This window comes from Corapipo altera, unplaced genomic scaffold (assembly GCF_003945725.1).
Source record: "Corapipo altera isolate COAL_440 unplaced genomic scaffold, ASM394572v1 255, whole genome shotgun sequence".
NCBI lineage: Eukaryota > Metazoa > Chordata > Aves > Passeriformes > Pipridae > Corapipo > Corapipo altera.
In genome coordinates, this window is record NW_020884929.1 from 1832986 (window position 1) to 1847388 (window position 14403).

At 42.4% G+C, this 14403-nt stretch overlaps 1 protein-coding gene and 1 long non-coding RNA gene across 3 annotated transcripts in view; one reads left to right on the forward strand and one right to left on the reverse strand.

Moving 5' to 3' along the window:
• SYNPO2 (synaptopodin 2) overlaps window positions 1-14403 on the forward strand; it is a 77217-nt gene that overhangs the window by 49942 nt on the left and 12872 nt on the right. For both annotated transcript variants that reach the window (XM_027659030.1, XM_027659031.1), the window contains exons 2-4: window positions 807-958; window positions 4673-5466; window positions 8527-10715. In XM_027659030.1, the coding sequence (XP_027514831.1) occupies window positions 807-958; window positions 4673-5466; window positions 8527-10715 (3135 nt within the window). The remainder of the gene's footprint in view (window positions 1-806; window positions 959-4672; window positions 5467-8526; window positions 10716-14403) is intronic.
• The window catches only part of LOC113954551, a 91264-nt gene that overhangs the window by 40979 nt on the left and 35882 nt on the right, over window positions 1-14403 (reverse strand). The window contains exons 4-6 of the long non-coding RNA XR_003530264.1: window positions 6670-6789; window positions 5776-5829; window positions 3030-3110 (exon numbers count right to left, since the gene is read on the reverse strand). This is a non-coding gene — a long non-coding RNA (uncharacterized LOC113954551). The remainder of the gene's footprint in view (window positions 1-3029; window positions 3111-5775; window positions 5830-6669; window positions 6790-14403) is intronic.

Genomic DNA, 14403 nt, shown 5'->3' on the forward strand with positions numbered 1-14403 from the left:
AATATAACACACTCTTTGCCAAATATGTACTTTAAAAATAGCGGTCAACTGTACGGCATACCTTGAGGGGTGTTAAAGCTGTCTAGGTTTTGTTATACCAAGACTATGGTAAGTTGTAACATGCTGCCAGTGGAAAAAGGAGTGAAACAGCAAAAACCAAGCTGCATAAGATTCTTGAATGAGAACTTAGCAGGGAAGGTTAAACCATAACAGGCATGACATAACTATAATAAATTAGGGCACTCATTGAGATGACTAAACATGGATTTAGGATCTCCAGGGATACAGATGTTTATAGTTTGGCAACTAAATCTACACTTGGGCATCCAAGGAAAAAAATGCCCAGTATACCAGGAGTCTCTGTACCTACAGCCCTAACAGAATGTAGATCTTGACAGTCTGCCCAAAGAGGCCTGAATTTATACACTCTTCTCAAATTTTGGTGTAGATTTCAGCTCTAGTAGTCTTTTATTTTCAGAGAAACTAATGAGGTTTTTGACATTTCTTCTAAACAGTGATCAATTGATTATTGTCCCAAATGTCTATGTCTCCCAGTTTTAAAATAATAAATCCAGCCTGTCTGACATCAAGCTCACAAGTTCAGTAAAGCAGAAGGTTTGCATTTGTTAATACTGGCCAGAACAGTATTAAACTCAACTGTGACAAGTTACTAGGAATTTGTTTATGATCAATAGTACTGATTCTTTTTCTTTGGTACAGATAAAAGTAAGCTGAGGACCTGGTTGCTGCTGTTTTCAAATGAACATTAACCGTGCAATTTGGAATTTGTTTTTGACTCGTTGTAGGTTCGCAGCAAAAGCAAAGCAGCCAAGGCTGGGCTGTGTGAGGGGGATGAGGTGGTGTCCATCAATGGCAAGCCCTGTGGAGACCTGACCTATGCTGAAGTCATTGTTCTCATGGAAAGCCTGACTGACGTCCTGCAGATGCTTATCAAGAGGTACAGGAATGCTCAGAATGCTTCGGTGCAACTCAGGGAGTCACCTGGAAAATGCTGCCTTTGAACACACTCATTTTACAGACTTATACTGGGAGCTTCTGACAGTCCTGTTGCTAATGTCTGTGACCCTGCTTGTCTGTATGGAAAAGGTGGGAAGACAGAGTATTTGAGCTGGAGGAATTAATGTATATGATTTCAACAGCAGTGTTTGGGCACAGAATTAAGATTGCAGTCTCCAAATATAAGTATTCTTAATATTTGCAAACTGCAGAGCCTTGAGTTCAAATATTCTCTCTCCCCCTTTGAAGCAGTGAAGTGTTGTTATTCCCCACAGATAGGGAAGTGAGGTTTACAAAAAGCAAAGGCTGTATAGATGGGGAAAGTGTGTTACACAGATATGCCTTGATGATGACATGGCAAATGGTCTTCTTGGGTGGCAGAATGCGTTAGGAGTCAGAAGGGTCTGGAAGTCAGGAATTCTATTTCTGTAGCTGTTATCACCTCCCTAGATGAGGTGGGGCAAATCACTTACAGCTCTCTGAGTCTCAGCTTCTGCATTTATAAAACAGTGAGAGTGAATTTCAATTTACTTTGCAAATGCTTTGAGCTTCTTGGAGAATCTTTATGTAAATTTGCAAATCTGCTCACTGCACATCAGTCTACTCCAATGTCTGCCCACCTCCTGCAAGCACACTCTCCCCAGACATTGTGAATTCAGACAAGATGAACCCTGAATTGCCTTCACTGGGGGTAAGAAGAGGAAGAAAAGACTTGAAACTTCCACACACGCTCCTTGTGAGGACTTAAGGGTACCATTTGAGTGCTCCTCATATGATACCTGCATTCTTATGTTTTTAATTCATAACGTGACTACTGGAATTGCACTTGTAAAAATGGAATTTGTGGCTGACCACTTGTCTTTGCAGCCACAGAAATAGCTCCACATGCTTTGACTCCTGCCTGTTGCTGTTCTATAACTGATATTTCAGTTGTCTGAAGGCCGCAGGACACTCTGGCTGAGAGGGACTCTCCCCTGCCCCTGCTTGAATGTATGGTGAACAGCAAGGCACGTCCTGAAAATCAGAACCAAAACACTGCTTAGATCACCTAACTCAGTGTTTCATGGAATGAAACCATGTCTGGTAGAAATATTAAGGAGATTGCAGTTGCTCAACTCTCTGAAAGGGACAAAATGTTCTAAAGGAATTCACTGTGAGAATCTTTGAATTTCTTCTCCCCAGCTCATCTCTCCCAAATCCCAGCCTGTGCTGTCAGTATCTTCCCAAGTATGGGAGAACAGACTGAAACAGTTCTCTTCCCCTCCCACCTTGTTTGTGGTACTATCCCTCTCAGCACTACCACTAGAAGGACTTTTCAGGAAGTGTCTTAGCATCCTCTGAGAGCAATGAGAAGCAAATCCTTCCTTTCCTGAGTGGCCACGTGTTAGCAGCCACCTCAAGAAAACTCTTGAAATCAGGAGGAAAGAATAATTACAGTGGTATTCCAATGGTGATCTTTACATCTAAGTATGTTTTGTTGGCAGGGAAGAATATTTTTCATTGGGAATATTCTGGTTGTTCTTGAACCTTTTGCATGAAGGATGAGGTTTTCACAGGCGTTAATTGTTGGCCCAATTTTGCTCTTATTAATCTTACGGGGAGGCAAATTAGGCTTCCAAAGTAGCTTAAAAAAATGCTACTTGGCCTTTGATGTCTACGAAAAGTTTTCCCAATTCCCTGTAAAGCACAGTCAGTTAGTGAGCAGCAGAGCCCAGAAAATGCCCTGTTTGTAGGATCAGAGGAAAGCGACACCCTGCAGGGCGGGCACTCTCCAGATGCCATGTGGGGGAGCATCTCCTGACCTTCCCGACAAATGCTGAACAGATGTATCCGGAAAAACACGGGGAGCGGGGACTGAAACACCAGCCTGCCCTTTTCACATCAGTGTGAGCAACTCCTGGGCTACTGCTGAGTCTAGAAAGAACATTTCCAGGGGGAAGGAGGGAGTGTGCTCAGTGCATACCGACATGAAATGCACCATGTAGGGAGTAAAACATGAGGCTGAGACAAACCCTGCCGTGCTGACTCCATGGGTTCTGCTTCCTTCCTGGAATTACACCAGGGCTGTTGTTCCTGCAGCGAGCTGGAAAGGCCTGAAACAAAAGTAATAATTTGACAAAACAGAATCTTAAATGACAAAAAAGAGGTCAGACCCAGTATTCTGCCTTTCGACAGAGGATAACAGTTATGTCTATATAGAGTAGAAGTATATCCATACGTAGCAAGGGCCTTTTAAGGTGGAAATCTTTCCCTCTCACACATACACACAATCACTCAGCTACCAATAAAGGCTAACATTTAGCTGGCCCAGCCCCCAGTCCATATCTTACATGGAAATGTTTACAGATTTCTGTAATTTATCTGTGCTTGAGAGCAGTACAATTGATCATCCAAACAGCATAATCTGATGGGATCCAGCAGCACTCACAAGGAGCTCCCTAAATTAAAGTACGTCTGACCTTTATGTAGCTCCACATGTGGTGAAATGGATGTTACACATTTTGTGCTATTTGAGGCAGACCCAGACTGCCACAAACAGTGTGCTGCATGGCTAGAAAAGCAAGTGATATTGGAGCTTCTTCAGTGCACTGACAGATTTATGTCTTTTGTTGCTTCTTCCAGCCTTTCTTTTTAGGGAGTTCCAAAGTTTCAGAATACCCAGGACTGCTTTTGATTTCAAAAATCTCCATGATATCTAATATTAATACTTTACTGAGGGAATTTACTGCTCCTCTCGTTTGAAAAAGTGTTTTTCTACCTTCTAGTCAATAGAAAGTCTTAAGAGCATCCTGTCTTGCTGTACAGAGAAGGTTTTTTCTCAAATTAATAGTAGTCAGTATGGTCCAGAGTACTGAAAGGAGGAGTTAAAGAGTAACACCAGTAAAACAGCCTAACTGGGCCAGGGCAATTAAGAGTTTAGGGAAAGGAGCTACACTGAGGTATATACTAGGCTTCAGGAAGTGCAAATAACATTTTCCAGTTAGAAATACATATTTTTAAATAAGTAGGAAATATTGCATAAGTTCACCACCCTTTTATGCTGGATCACTGGAATAGGCCCAGAGTATTTTAATTGATCCATGATATATAAGGATGATGATCCTCACAGGAATTCTTTGAATGTGTATTTTAAGTATTCATTCCCCTCCCTCTGATCCTCACCCAGTTCTTATGTATCCCTTAGAGAGTGAACTGTGTGGTACAGGAACTCCATGTGAGGATGGTGCCTAACACAGTTGTAGCAGTGGCCACAGAGCCAAAAATTAACCCCTGTTCTGGCATCATGCACAGTTAATTTTCTGATGAACATGTGAAATATTGTCCCAGAAGTCTCAGCAGCATTTGCCTGGAAATCCTATAACAGAAATGTGCCTTCAAAGTACACTGATGTTAGGAATGATACAGTTCTACCACTGGTGTGTAATTTCCCTCTTACTGAACTGTTATGTCGGTGAATCTTGAACGATACAAAGATGCTTCAATTTAAGGCCTCTACATTCTGAGAAAATTCTTCTATTTATATGGATCTGCTAGCAGGTACCACAGTTAATATAAGGGGTGAAAATCTCTAGAGAAACTGCTTTTGTAACTGTACTTACAATGACTGTGCTTACAGTAGCTTAATTTCTGGAATTACTTGTTTATGTATGCGCAGATCCTCCAGTGGAATAAATGAAACCCTGAGTGCTGAAAGAGCAAATGGAAAGCCTGAGAACATAAAAAATGAGGACTATAGGGAGAACACCACGCTGCAAATTAACACAGCAAAAGAGATACCCCGTGGAGATTTATGCATCACAGAGATATACAGTGGGACTCACCAGGGAGCAGCAGAAAGCAATGTAAACTTTTCTGAGACAAAACAAGAGACCACACAAAGCCACAGAATTACTCCTAAAGTGATAGGCACCTCCAAAGTGCTCGTGGCAGACGAGGCTGCTCTCAGAGGGAAGACAGAAGAAAGAAGGCCAGGTACTGTGGTTGAGCTGCAGTTGTCCCTCTCCAATGACACCCACAAGGGCACCAGTGCTCCTGCTGTGACTCTCCTGGGGGCAGAGAAATGCCCCCCTTCAGCAAGAGGAGCCAGTGTACAACAGGACGGGACCAGCCCCCTCATCACAATTCCCCTGGGCGTGAAAGAGGGCAACGTCCAGTGGTCAAACAAAGTAGTCCAATTTTCCAGCAACAAAGAGGTCAAGAGGATCCAAGGTGCAGTTCCATCTATCCCCAGGGTGGAGGTGATCTTAGACTGTTCAGACAGGGAGCAGGAAGCGCCCAGGTCTCTGTCTGAAAGGGGGTGTGTTGATTCTCAAGCAGAAGGAGGGCAGTCAGAAGCACCTCCTTCCCTCCTCTCCTTTGCAATCTCACCAGAAGGCACAGAGCAGGGAGAAGACAACAAGCCCTCGGAAAAGGAACACAGACCTCACAAGCACAGGGCAAGGCACGCAAGTATGTCCCATCTAATAATTTGCACTGCCTGAGGGCATCTTTTGTAACTTTAGATGTAATTTCAGGATTTAGAAGGCATTAGAAAGAAATGTTTAGAGATTTTTTTTTCCTGCTGTTTTCTAACTTTCCCTCTCTTTTTTTCTTTTAAAGAATGTTTCTGTTCTTGCTTTAGATATTCTTTCAGGGTAATACAACGCTCCTGGTCACGAGCCAAGGGTATACCCACGCCTTAACTGTGCTGAATAACTGTGCTTACTAGACTTCCACTTTGAAAGTAACTCATGACTTTGTCCAACTAAAAATACTTACATCTCCGGAAAGGGTTGAACTCTGCTGGTCTTCTAATGCATATTCAGAAGCAACCTGTAGAATATTAACAAAAAGAGCAAGTTGCTTGCACATGTGAATCCTGGGGATTTCTCCTTTTATAGCAAAAGCCATTTGCATTATCTAGAATCAAAGCCATGCCACTGCTCTGAAAAGTTAATAAAAAGGGCCAGCAGAAAAGCTTGATGTTGCTTGCAGAAGAGATTTTGACAGACACTAGCATGTGTATAACTGTTACATGATCCTTTTGGTTTTGTCAGCCTTCTCCAGACTGTAAAGTGAACATGCTATTTCTCCTGACTCCCATACCCAGAGGTCAGCTTCAAAATGCATCCAAGAAGTTTACATGGAAGTAAACTTGCCACTGGAGCCAGTATTAATTAGCCGAGTGTAGATGTGTATTATTTACTAATTAACCAAGTTATTTATCTATTTATTATTTTCTTCATCTGGCACCTCTCTGTTGGTGGCTCGCTCCTTCCCAACAATGTGAAGAATCCTGTCTGGGGATTTAGCAACAGTATGTCAAAGGTGCTTGAATGTGTGCAGTGATATACTGTAGCAACAAGCTATTTCATATGCAGTGCTGGAACTCCTCCGCTAACCCACTGCTAATTCCTCTGGAAGCATATTTTTAGCATGACAACCATTTGTGTCCTATTGGCAAGTGGATTAAGCAGTGACTTATGCCTAAGTGCCTGTATGCAACCCACATATTTTGGGCATACTAAATGAAGTACAAAAGAAAAGTGCACATGCTTCACATTTTGGCTGCGAAGTCAGAACCAACTGTGGGACTGTGCCTGTCTTTCTTAATGAATTACTTGCAGCGCCAGTCTGAAAAGGCAAAAGTACAAAGCATGAACTAAATTTTACCTGATAAATTCTTCTTTCAAGCAGGACATAGATCCAATTCTTTTCCTGTGTCAACTACGATAATCTCAGTCTCTTTTCATCTAGTGGCAGGTCACTATCCTTAGGAACCACTGATTAAATCTATAAAAGCTTTTGCATTTTTATTATTATTAAAATCCTACCTACATTTTAGAATGAACAAATTGCTGAGCAGAGGGAATACTCTGTGTGCAGCAAATACTGTGCATGTTTTTTGCAAAAATAGAAGTTATAACATGGCACTTCAGTCTGAACTAGAGAAGAACAGTTATTACAGGTGCTTGATCTCTTTAGCAGGAATTTCCTCTGTAAATAATAATCAGATTATATTTACCTGAACAGGTAACACTCTAACACTACAGCCTGTACTTTTGGAAATAGTCTGCAGTAAATACTGTAAGCATTTGGATGGTCACAGGATTGAGTCAAGGATTTTGTGATTTGACTCTCCCATGATAAAATATTACAAATTGCTGGTTTGGGTGCCATGCTCTTTTTCATAGTTCTTGTGAGAACCATTGGTCCAGTCGTGCTGTCATCTGGTATAATGGCAAAACTCCAATTGTCTTTAATAGGAGAAGTATCAGACTCCATCTACTGACACAGCTAAAAGGATCATGAATAGACAACACCTCATCACATGGCTTTCTTTAATAAGTTTGCTTTATTTATGCTTGCAAAATATACTAAATAATCTACTGTTCTATTTTCTTATATTACAGGCACATTTTTTCCTTTTGAAATTAGGTGGAGGGGATCATTGATTTCAAAAGGAAGAGCTTTGAATTCCAGCTTTTTTTCTGAAGGGAGAAGTTATTGAGACTGTCACTCATGAGATGTAGTGGTAGAGTATGAGGAAAGGAAAGAAACAGGGACATCACCTGACCAGCATTGCCCCATAAGGAAGCAGTCAGGCTGACGTAGAGAGTACCCATCAGCTTTACAGCTGCATCTGTTCCCCTTCCACATGACTTGATGAAAACCAGTAATTTATGCTTTAAGAAATATGTGCCATTGATATATGCTAGTGAATACTCTTGAGAGGTCAGTTGTGTATTCACTCTTGCCACATTTTCAAAATAAATATTCTGGAGCTCTTATTTTCTACAGAATTTTGGATTCTGTAGAAAATTCCAGGCAAGTAATGCTTGTTAAAAGACTGAAACTTGCTTTCCTTGAGCCAAACTCCCACATCTTCCAAGGGGCAGAAAGTTGATGCTAATAATTTTCTGTGTATGCCTTTTTGGATGTATACTTGCTTTTAAATAGCTAATACATAGAAGCATCCTATAGCAACTATACACATTTTGTAATCTGTAGGAGTAAAATAAACACCTAAATGGCAGAAGCTGCTACCACTGTCTGACAGAATATGCTCAGTTTCATTTGACCTCAGATTAAACAGTCTGGCTTGCCGGGAATGGCTGCTGGAAGCCCAGGAATTGTGGTCAAACACTCAGTTAATATCTGACCAGAAATTGGATGAGTGAGAAAACATCACCTGCCTGTTGCTGCTGAGATTACTTGTGAAAATAAAAATTAAGAATGCTAGAAATAAAGACATATGTAATATCCCTGTTGAACTAAGAGAGTCCGAAAGAAAGCGATGAAGCCTTTGAACTTGCATGGGTGTGACTCCAAGGAATGCTGGGGATGGAATTTACCACACAGCTGATACTGGGAGAAAAGCTGAAGTATAATGAGCTTTCCAGATAGAAGAAAATAAATGTTTTACTACGGGAAAAGGGGAGGGTGGATAACATTCAGCATAGATAAATGCAGCAATTGTAATTGTGTGGGAAGCTTGTAAATAAATGCGTCCTTTGATTCTCTCCACAGGGCTCCGACGAAGCGAGAGCCTGTCAGAGAAGCAGGTCAAGGAAGCCAAATCTAAATGTAAAAGTATTGCACTGCTGCTGACAGCAGCTCCCAACCCCAATTCCAAGGGGGTGTTGATGTTCAAGAAGCGCCGCCAAAGGGCGAGGAAATACACTTTAGTGAGCTACGGGACTGGGGAGTTAGAACGGGACGAAGACGAGGGTGAGGAGGGCGAAGGTGAAGAGGGGGACAAAGAAAACACCTTTGAAGTGAGTTTGCTTGCAACCAGCGAGTCAGAAATAGATGAAGATTTCTTCTCTGACATTGACAAGGACGGTAAGATTGTGACCTTTGACTGGGACAGTGGTCTACTCGAGGTTGAGAAGAAGACAAAGAGTGGAGAGGAGATGCAGACGCTCGCAGACAGCACAGGGAAAGGGGCCCTCATGTTTGCCAAGAGACGGCAGAGGATGGATCAGATTACAGCAGAGCAAGAGGAGATGAAGGCCAGCACAGTGCAGACAGAGGAACACAGGGAAACCACCATGACAGAGAACTTCCAGAAAGTAAGCTCTTCAGTCTATCAATCAAAGGAGGAGGAAACATCGAGGCAGCAGACCTGTGTGAGCAAAAGCTACACAGACATGAGCCAGAACCACAGCAAAATGGTGCAACAAAATGGCTTTGGCTTAGCACCAGGCACAAACCTCCCTTTTCAGTCCTCTGGAGCCCCCAGAGCACCATCTTTGAATATAACAGCTAAACCCTTCCCTTCTGGGGTTCAAAACCGAGCAGCTGCACCATTTTCACCTGTAAGAAATGTCACTAGTCCTCTTTCAGATGCAGCAGCGCCACCTCCCTACTGCTCTGTCAGCCCACCAGCCGAGGCTTTCTACAGACCTGTGTCAGCCCCTGTGGCCAGCAAGGCTGCCTCAAGCATGTGGGCACCCACGGAGCCCACGGAACACATAGCATCCAGGGATGAAAGGATTGCTGTGCCAGCCAAAAGAACTGGCATACTGCAAGAGGCAAAGAGGAGAAGCACTTCAAAACCCATGTTCAACTTCAAAGATGCACCCAAAGTAAGTCCCAATCCCGCCCTGTTGTCCCTTGTACACAATTCAGAGGGCAAAAAAGGTGCTGGAGCTGGTTTTGAGTCAGGACCTGAAGAAGACTACCTCAGTTTGGGAGCAGAAGCTTGCAATTTCATGCAGACTCAAGCATCTAAACAAAAGGCCCCTCCTCCTGTTGCTCCAAAACCTTCACTCAAGGTCTCTCCCTCTGCTGGTGCTCCAGTTTCACCGGTTTGGTCACCTTCAGCTGCGGCTGCTAACAAGGCTCCTTCTTTCCCAGCACCGGCCTCACCTCAGGCAGCATATCCTGCACCACCGAAATCTCCACAGTATCCTCATTCTCCTGCCCATCCCCCAAGTACTCTCAACTTAGCTGGTCCTTTCAAAGGGCCCCAGGCGAGCCTGGCAAGTCCCAACTATGCCCCAAAGCCAACCCCAGTCACACCAAGTGCCGGGGAAACGAAGCCACCCTTTGAGATGCCACCGGCCATGAGTGGGAAAGGAGCACAGCTGTTTGCCAGGAGGCACTCCCGGATGGAGAAGTATGTGGTGGATTCAGAGACTGTGCAGGCAAACATGGCACGAGCCCCATCTCCAACTCCATCTTTGCCAGCTTCTTGGAAATACTCATCCAATGTCCGAGCGCCTCCACCCGTTGCTTACAATCCCATCCACTGCCCATCTTACCCTCCTGCTGCTTCCAAGGCTTTCTCCAAGTCTGCTGCTGCCGCCACCAAAAATACAAAAAGAAAACCTAAGAAAGGTCTCAATGCTTTGGATATTATGAAACATCAACCTTATCAACTCGATCCCTCTTTATTTACTTTCCAACCTCCTAAGGAAAGCCTTGCCATGAAGCAGACATCGAAGTTGCCCCCTTCCAAGCAAGCTCTACCTTTGCCTACCTTCCTCCCACCCGGTGCTGGCTCTCCCAGCAGGGCCCGGCCATCTTCAGTGTACTCCGTGCCAGCCTACGGCTCCCAACCTCCGTTCCAGTCAAATGTCTCTCTCCCAGTAAACGAATCATATTCACCTCCAGGCTACTCTGCATTTTCTAAGCCAGAAACCACCACCCCCTCTTTGTTTACTGCTCCGAGGCCAAAATTTTCAGCCAAGAAAGCTGGAGTCACTGCACAGGTGTGGAAGCCATCAGTTATTGCAGAGTAAACCTTAGAGCTCAAACTTAGTGTCCACGTTGCTTGCAGTCACTGGTTTGCAGTGGTCACCCGGCACACCAACGGTGCCAGTGGTGTTATTCCTTAGCTCACTTAACAATGTCAGATGTATCACCTCAAATCTGGGTCCAAAGTCATTGAACTTTTTTAAGGAATCAAAATAGATGCAAATTTTAGAACATTTATGCGTATTGCCAGGTGCTTTATAGACAAACATTCTGAAATGAAGAGATGCCATTGCCTGAAGTGAGCAGGACACTAGGTTTTTGCTTTAGGATTACAACAGAAACAACAATAAGCAATATTCCTGATATGTCAAATTAATAGAGAAGAGCTTTCTTTCTGTCCCTCTCCCCAACTGTGTTCTAATGACCTAGGGATTTGAGGACTTTGGTGGTTGGTTTTTTTAAAGAAGTGCCTTATTATCTAATAGTAATATGTATTATTAACATAGCATCAAATAGACACAGTATTAGACTCTGACTGATCACTAGCAGAATACAACTGGATAGACCTTTAGCCTGCACAAAGAGCCACGGAATTCACTTAGGATCTCTCCTGGCTCAAAGGTCCTTCCACAGGAATCTGATTGATCAGCCAGGGGCTTAGCTTTTAAGCTATGTGGATCAGCTGTGATCCAAAAATCATGAATTGCCTCTGTGATTTCACAGAGAACGTGCTTATCAGAGATGCTGGAGTGTTCTGAAGACTAAAAGAGGTGGAAAGACAGCTGGACAAATTGTTAGAGATTTCCCATTTTGGGGAAATTTGACATCCCAGGTGCAGACATATTTTTAGCCAGAGTTTGCCTTGAACCCAGCAAGTAAGAGAGGAGTCTGTAAATCCAAATTAGGGAGCAGTCAGAGAGGGGAGCTGGGTTCTGTAACTGCAGTGTAATGCACCAGTTTCTTGTGAAAGCACAGTGATTTAGAATGAAGGGCTACCTATAGTCAAGAGTACTGATTCTTGCACCCAGAGTAGTAATTGACAGTAAATCATAATTATGACCATGTCTTCCTATTGGTCTCTTGTACACATTTTATTATTTTCACTTGGGGTTCTACAGTGCTTACTCCCACTCTAAATCTTTTTACTCTGGTCTTATTCCTTCACCTTTTCCTTGCTGTACTGGGGACTAAGGATTGAAATATTGCTGCTGTAGGAAGTCCTTAAGAAGTTTATGGTCTTCAAAGCAAATACGGAGCCTTGCTGAAATCAAGGAGCTATTTTTGAGTAGTTTAGCATGTCTTTCAGTAAAAGCAGTCCTGTTACCATCAGGGGTGCTAGGGCTGAAACAAGGTGCTCTCTCACACAACCAAGGGGATCAAAATCCATCCCAAGTGTGAAGCTAAAGGTTAAAGCATCCCTCTATGAATAACGGTGGCAGAATCTGTTGCTATACTTGTTTATACTATCATTCAGCTACTTAGAGACCTATTAGGGACCTTTTATATCATTGGAGGGGTGTGTACACTATCTATCTTGATGAAGAAAACATTCCTAAATATGAACAAAATCTCCTTAGCTTGGTCCCATGATGGTAACTCAAACTGCAATCAAAGGTCAGAAGAAGGCACTTGGTTGTGATGCAGAAAGCAGGTGGAAATCAAAGTCTAATCAAGCCAGTAAAAATCACTCCTTTGAATTTTGGACCTCCAAAATTACACTCTCCCCTTTCAGTTCTGGATTGGGATGCTGACTGCATTAGAAGAAAATGACCAAGTGATCCATCTCTCTCTTAAAATTCAGGAGAATTATGGGAAATTTGGGGGGGGGGGAAATAGTTTGGAAAACTCAGGAAATATTTATACTGCATTTACCTGGAAGTAGAAAGTAGCAATATTTTAATCCTTTGGAGATCTCCCTTCTATCTGTTTTCCACTTTCAATATCTGTATTTTTCTTCTATCATTAAACTTGTCCCTTTCCTCTCTGCCTGTTTGCGGGTTTTTTCTTTGGTTTGGCTGTTATTTTTTTGTTTCACTTACCTGTACAACCTGATAGTATGTCTTGGGGGGAAATCTATTTTCTGTGCTAGCCTGTTAGTACAAAACCTCCTCCCCCCATTCCCTTTTCCCCTCCCCTTTCCTTTTCCTCTCTCCTTCCTCCCTCCCTCCTTTTTTCCCCTCTTTAAAAGTTCAGTCTGAAGTTACATATGCTATTTTAGGAAGACATTTCAGATACCAGTATGTACTTGGAATAAAGATACTCTCCCAAAGGTAAGTAGGGCTCCTAGAGAGAGACACAGAAATCCAGTCATCCTCCTATTGCCTTACATGCTTTTGTTTACAGTGTCTTCCTGTAAAGTACATCTTGTATTTTATGATCACACTCGTGGACTTGCTCACCCCATCACCACAAGAATATTTCCTTAATGAGGGGATTTAGAACAGTTTTCTGCTTCCAAGTATCCCATGTGAAACCTGGGAATTACCACAATCTAACTTCTAGCAAACATAGGTCTGTATGGCAGGCTACTTTCCAAGTGAGAAATAGTAAGCATTACTATTTTTATTATCATCAGAATAAACAAGAGGTAAAGCTGGGATTAATTCTCATGCAAAGGAAATCAGCTCTCCAGAAAAACAGAAGTTAACAGGAGCTAGGGAAGAGCTATGGGGTGAAACAGAACATTTCAGGTTCCTGAGTTATCTGCCTTAAATCCAAGTGGCAGACAGAAATGCATAACTGTCATCTTTAAAACTGTTTTGCTATTTCTTTCATTTTCAGCACAACCCAGAAGTTCCCTTAGGGAATCACCTAAAGATTATGTGTGTTTGCAGCACTAAGCAAAAAGTGCATTTCTGTGGCCTAACTTCTCTTTACTTTATCCAAAAGAAAAGGAAGTGTACCTATGCTGAAAATTTGATTTTTTTATCACATTTGGATTTTTTGCTGCTATTGAAATACAAGTATTTCATATGGTCTATAGCAACACCAGAAGGATTTTTAAAGCTCCAGTAAGAGTTAAAAACAAAGCCCCAGTGACACTGGTGCTCTTAAGTCAGTTAAGATCTTCTGAAAATCCCATTCAAAGCCCAACTCTGAATTCAATTTAACATATACACATCATTCTACATGCATAGTGCTTGGATCCAACTTGGCTTCAGGACTCTTTTTACTAATCAGGTAAGTCTTCAATTCTTATTAATATTTCAGAAGACTAGTCTACTTAAAGCAACAAGTTTATCCAAGATGTAATTGTAATCTGTGGTGGAGCAGATGTTCAGAGGAAAGTCGAGCTGTTCACTGTAATGGGTCCAGATGAAAAGCTAAGGGTGATGTCAAACATAGCTGGAATGTCAAGGAAATGAAGGGTTTGTGTTGAGGAGCCAACTGAAATTTCACTTGGAAAGGGCAGAGGGGTTTTGGAAATGGTTTTCTGAAAAATTTATTACAATTATTTCATAAAATATGACAAGGCTACCAAGATGCAACTGTCATGTTTACTATGTAAGCGTATTTAACAGTGAATTTTAAGCCACCCCTAATAACAACACTTCCAGTATGTTCACATTAACAGAGGAACCGAAATGTTTTATGTTGCTTTTGGCACGTTTAATTACATCACATACTGGAAGTATTATACTGCATCAGTACAATGGATCTCACATTTTAGAAAGCCTTGCCATGAAAACAGCTACCTCAGTC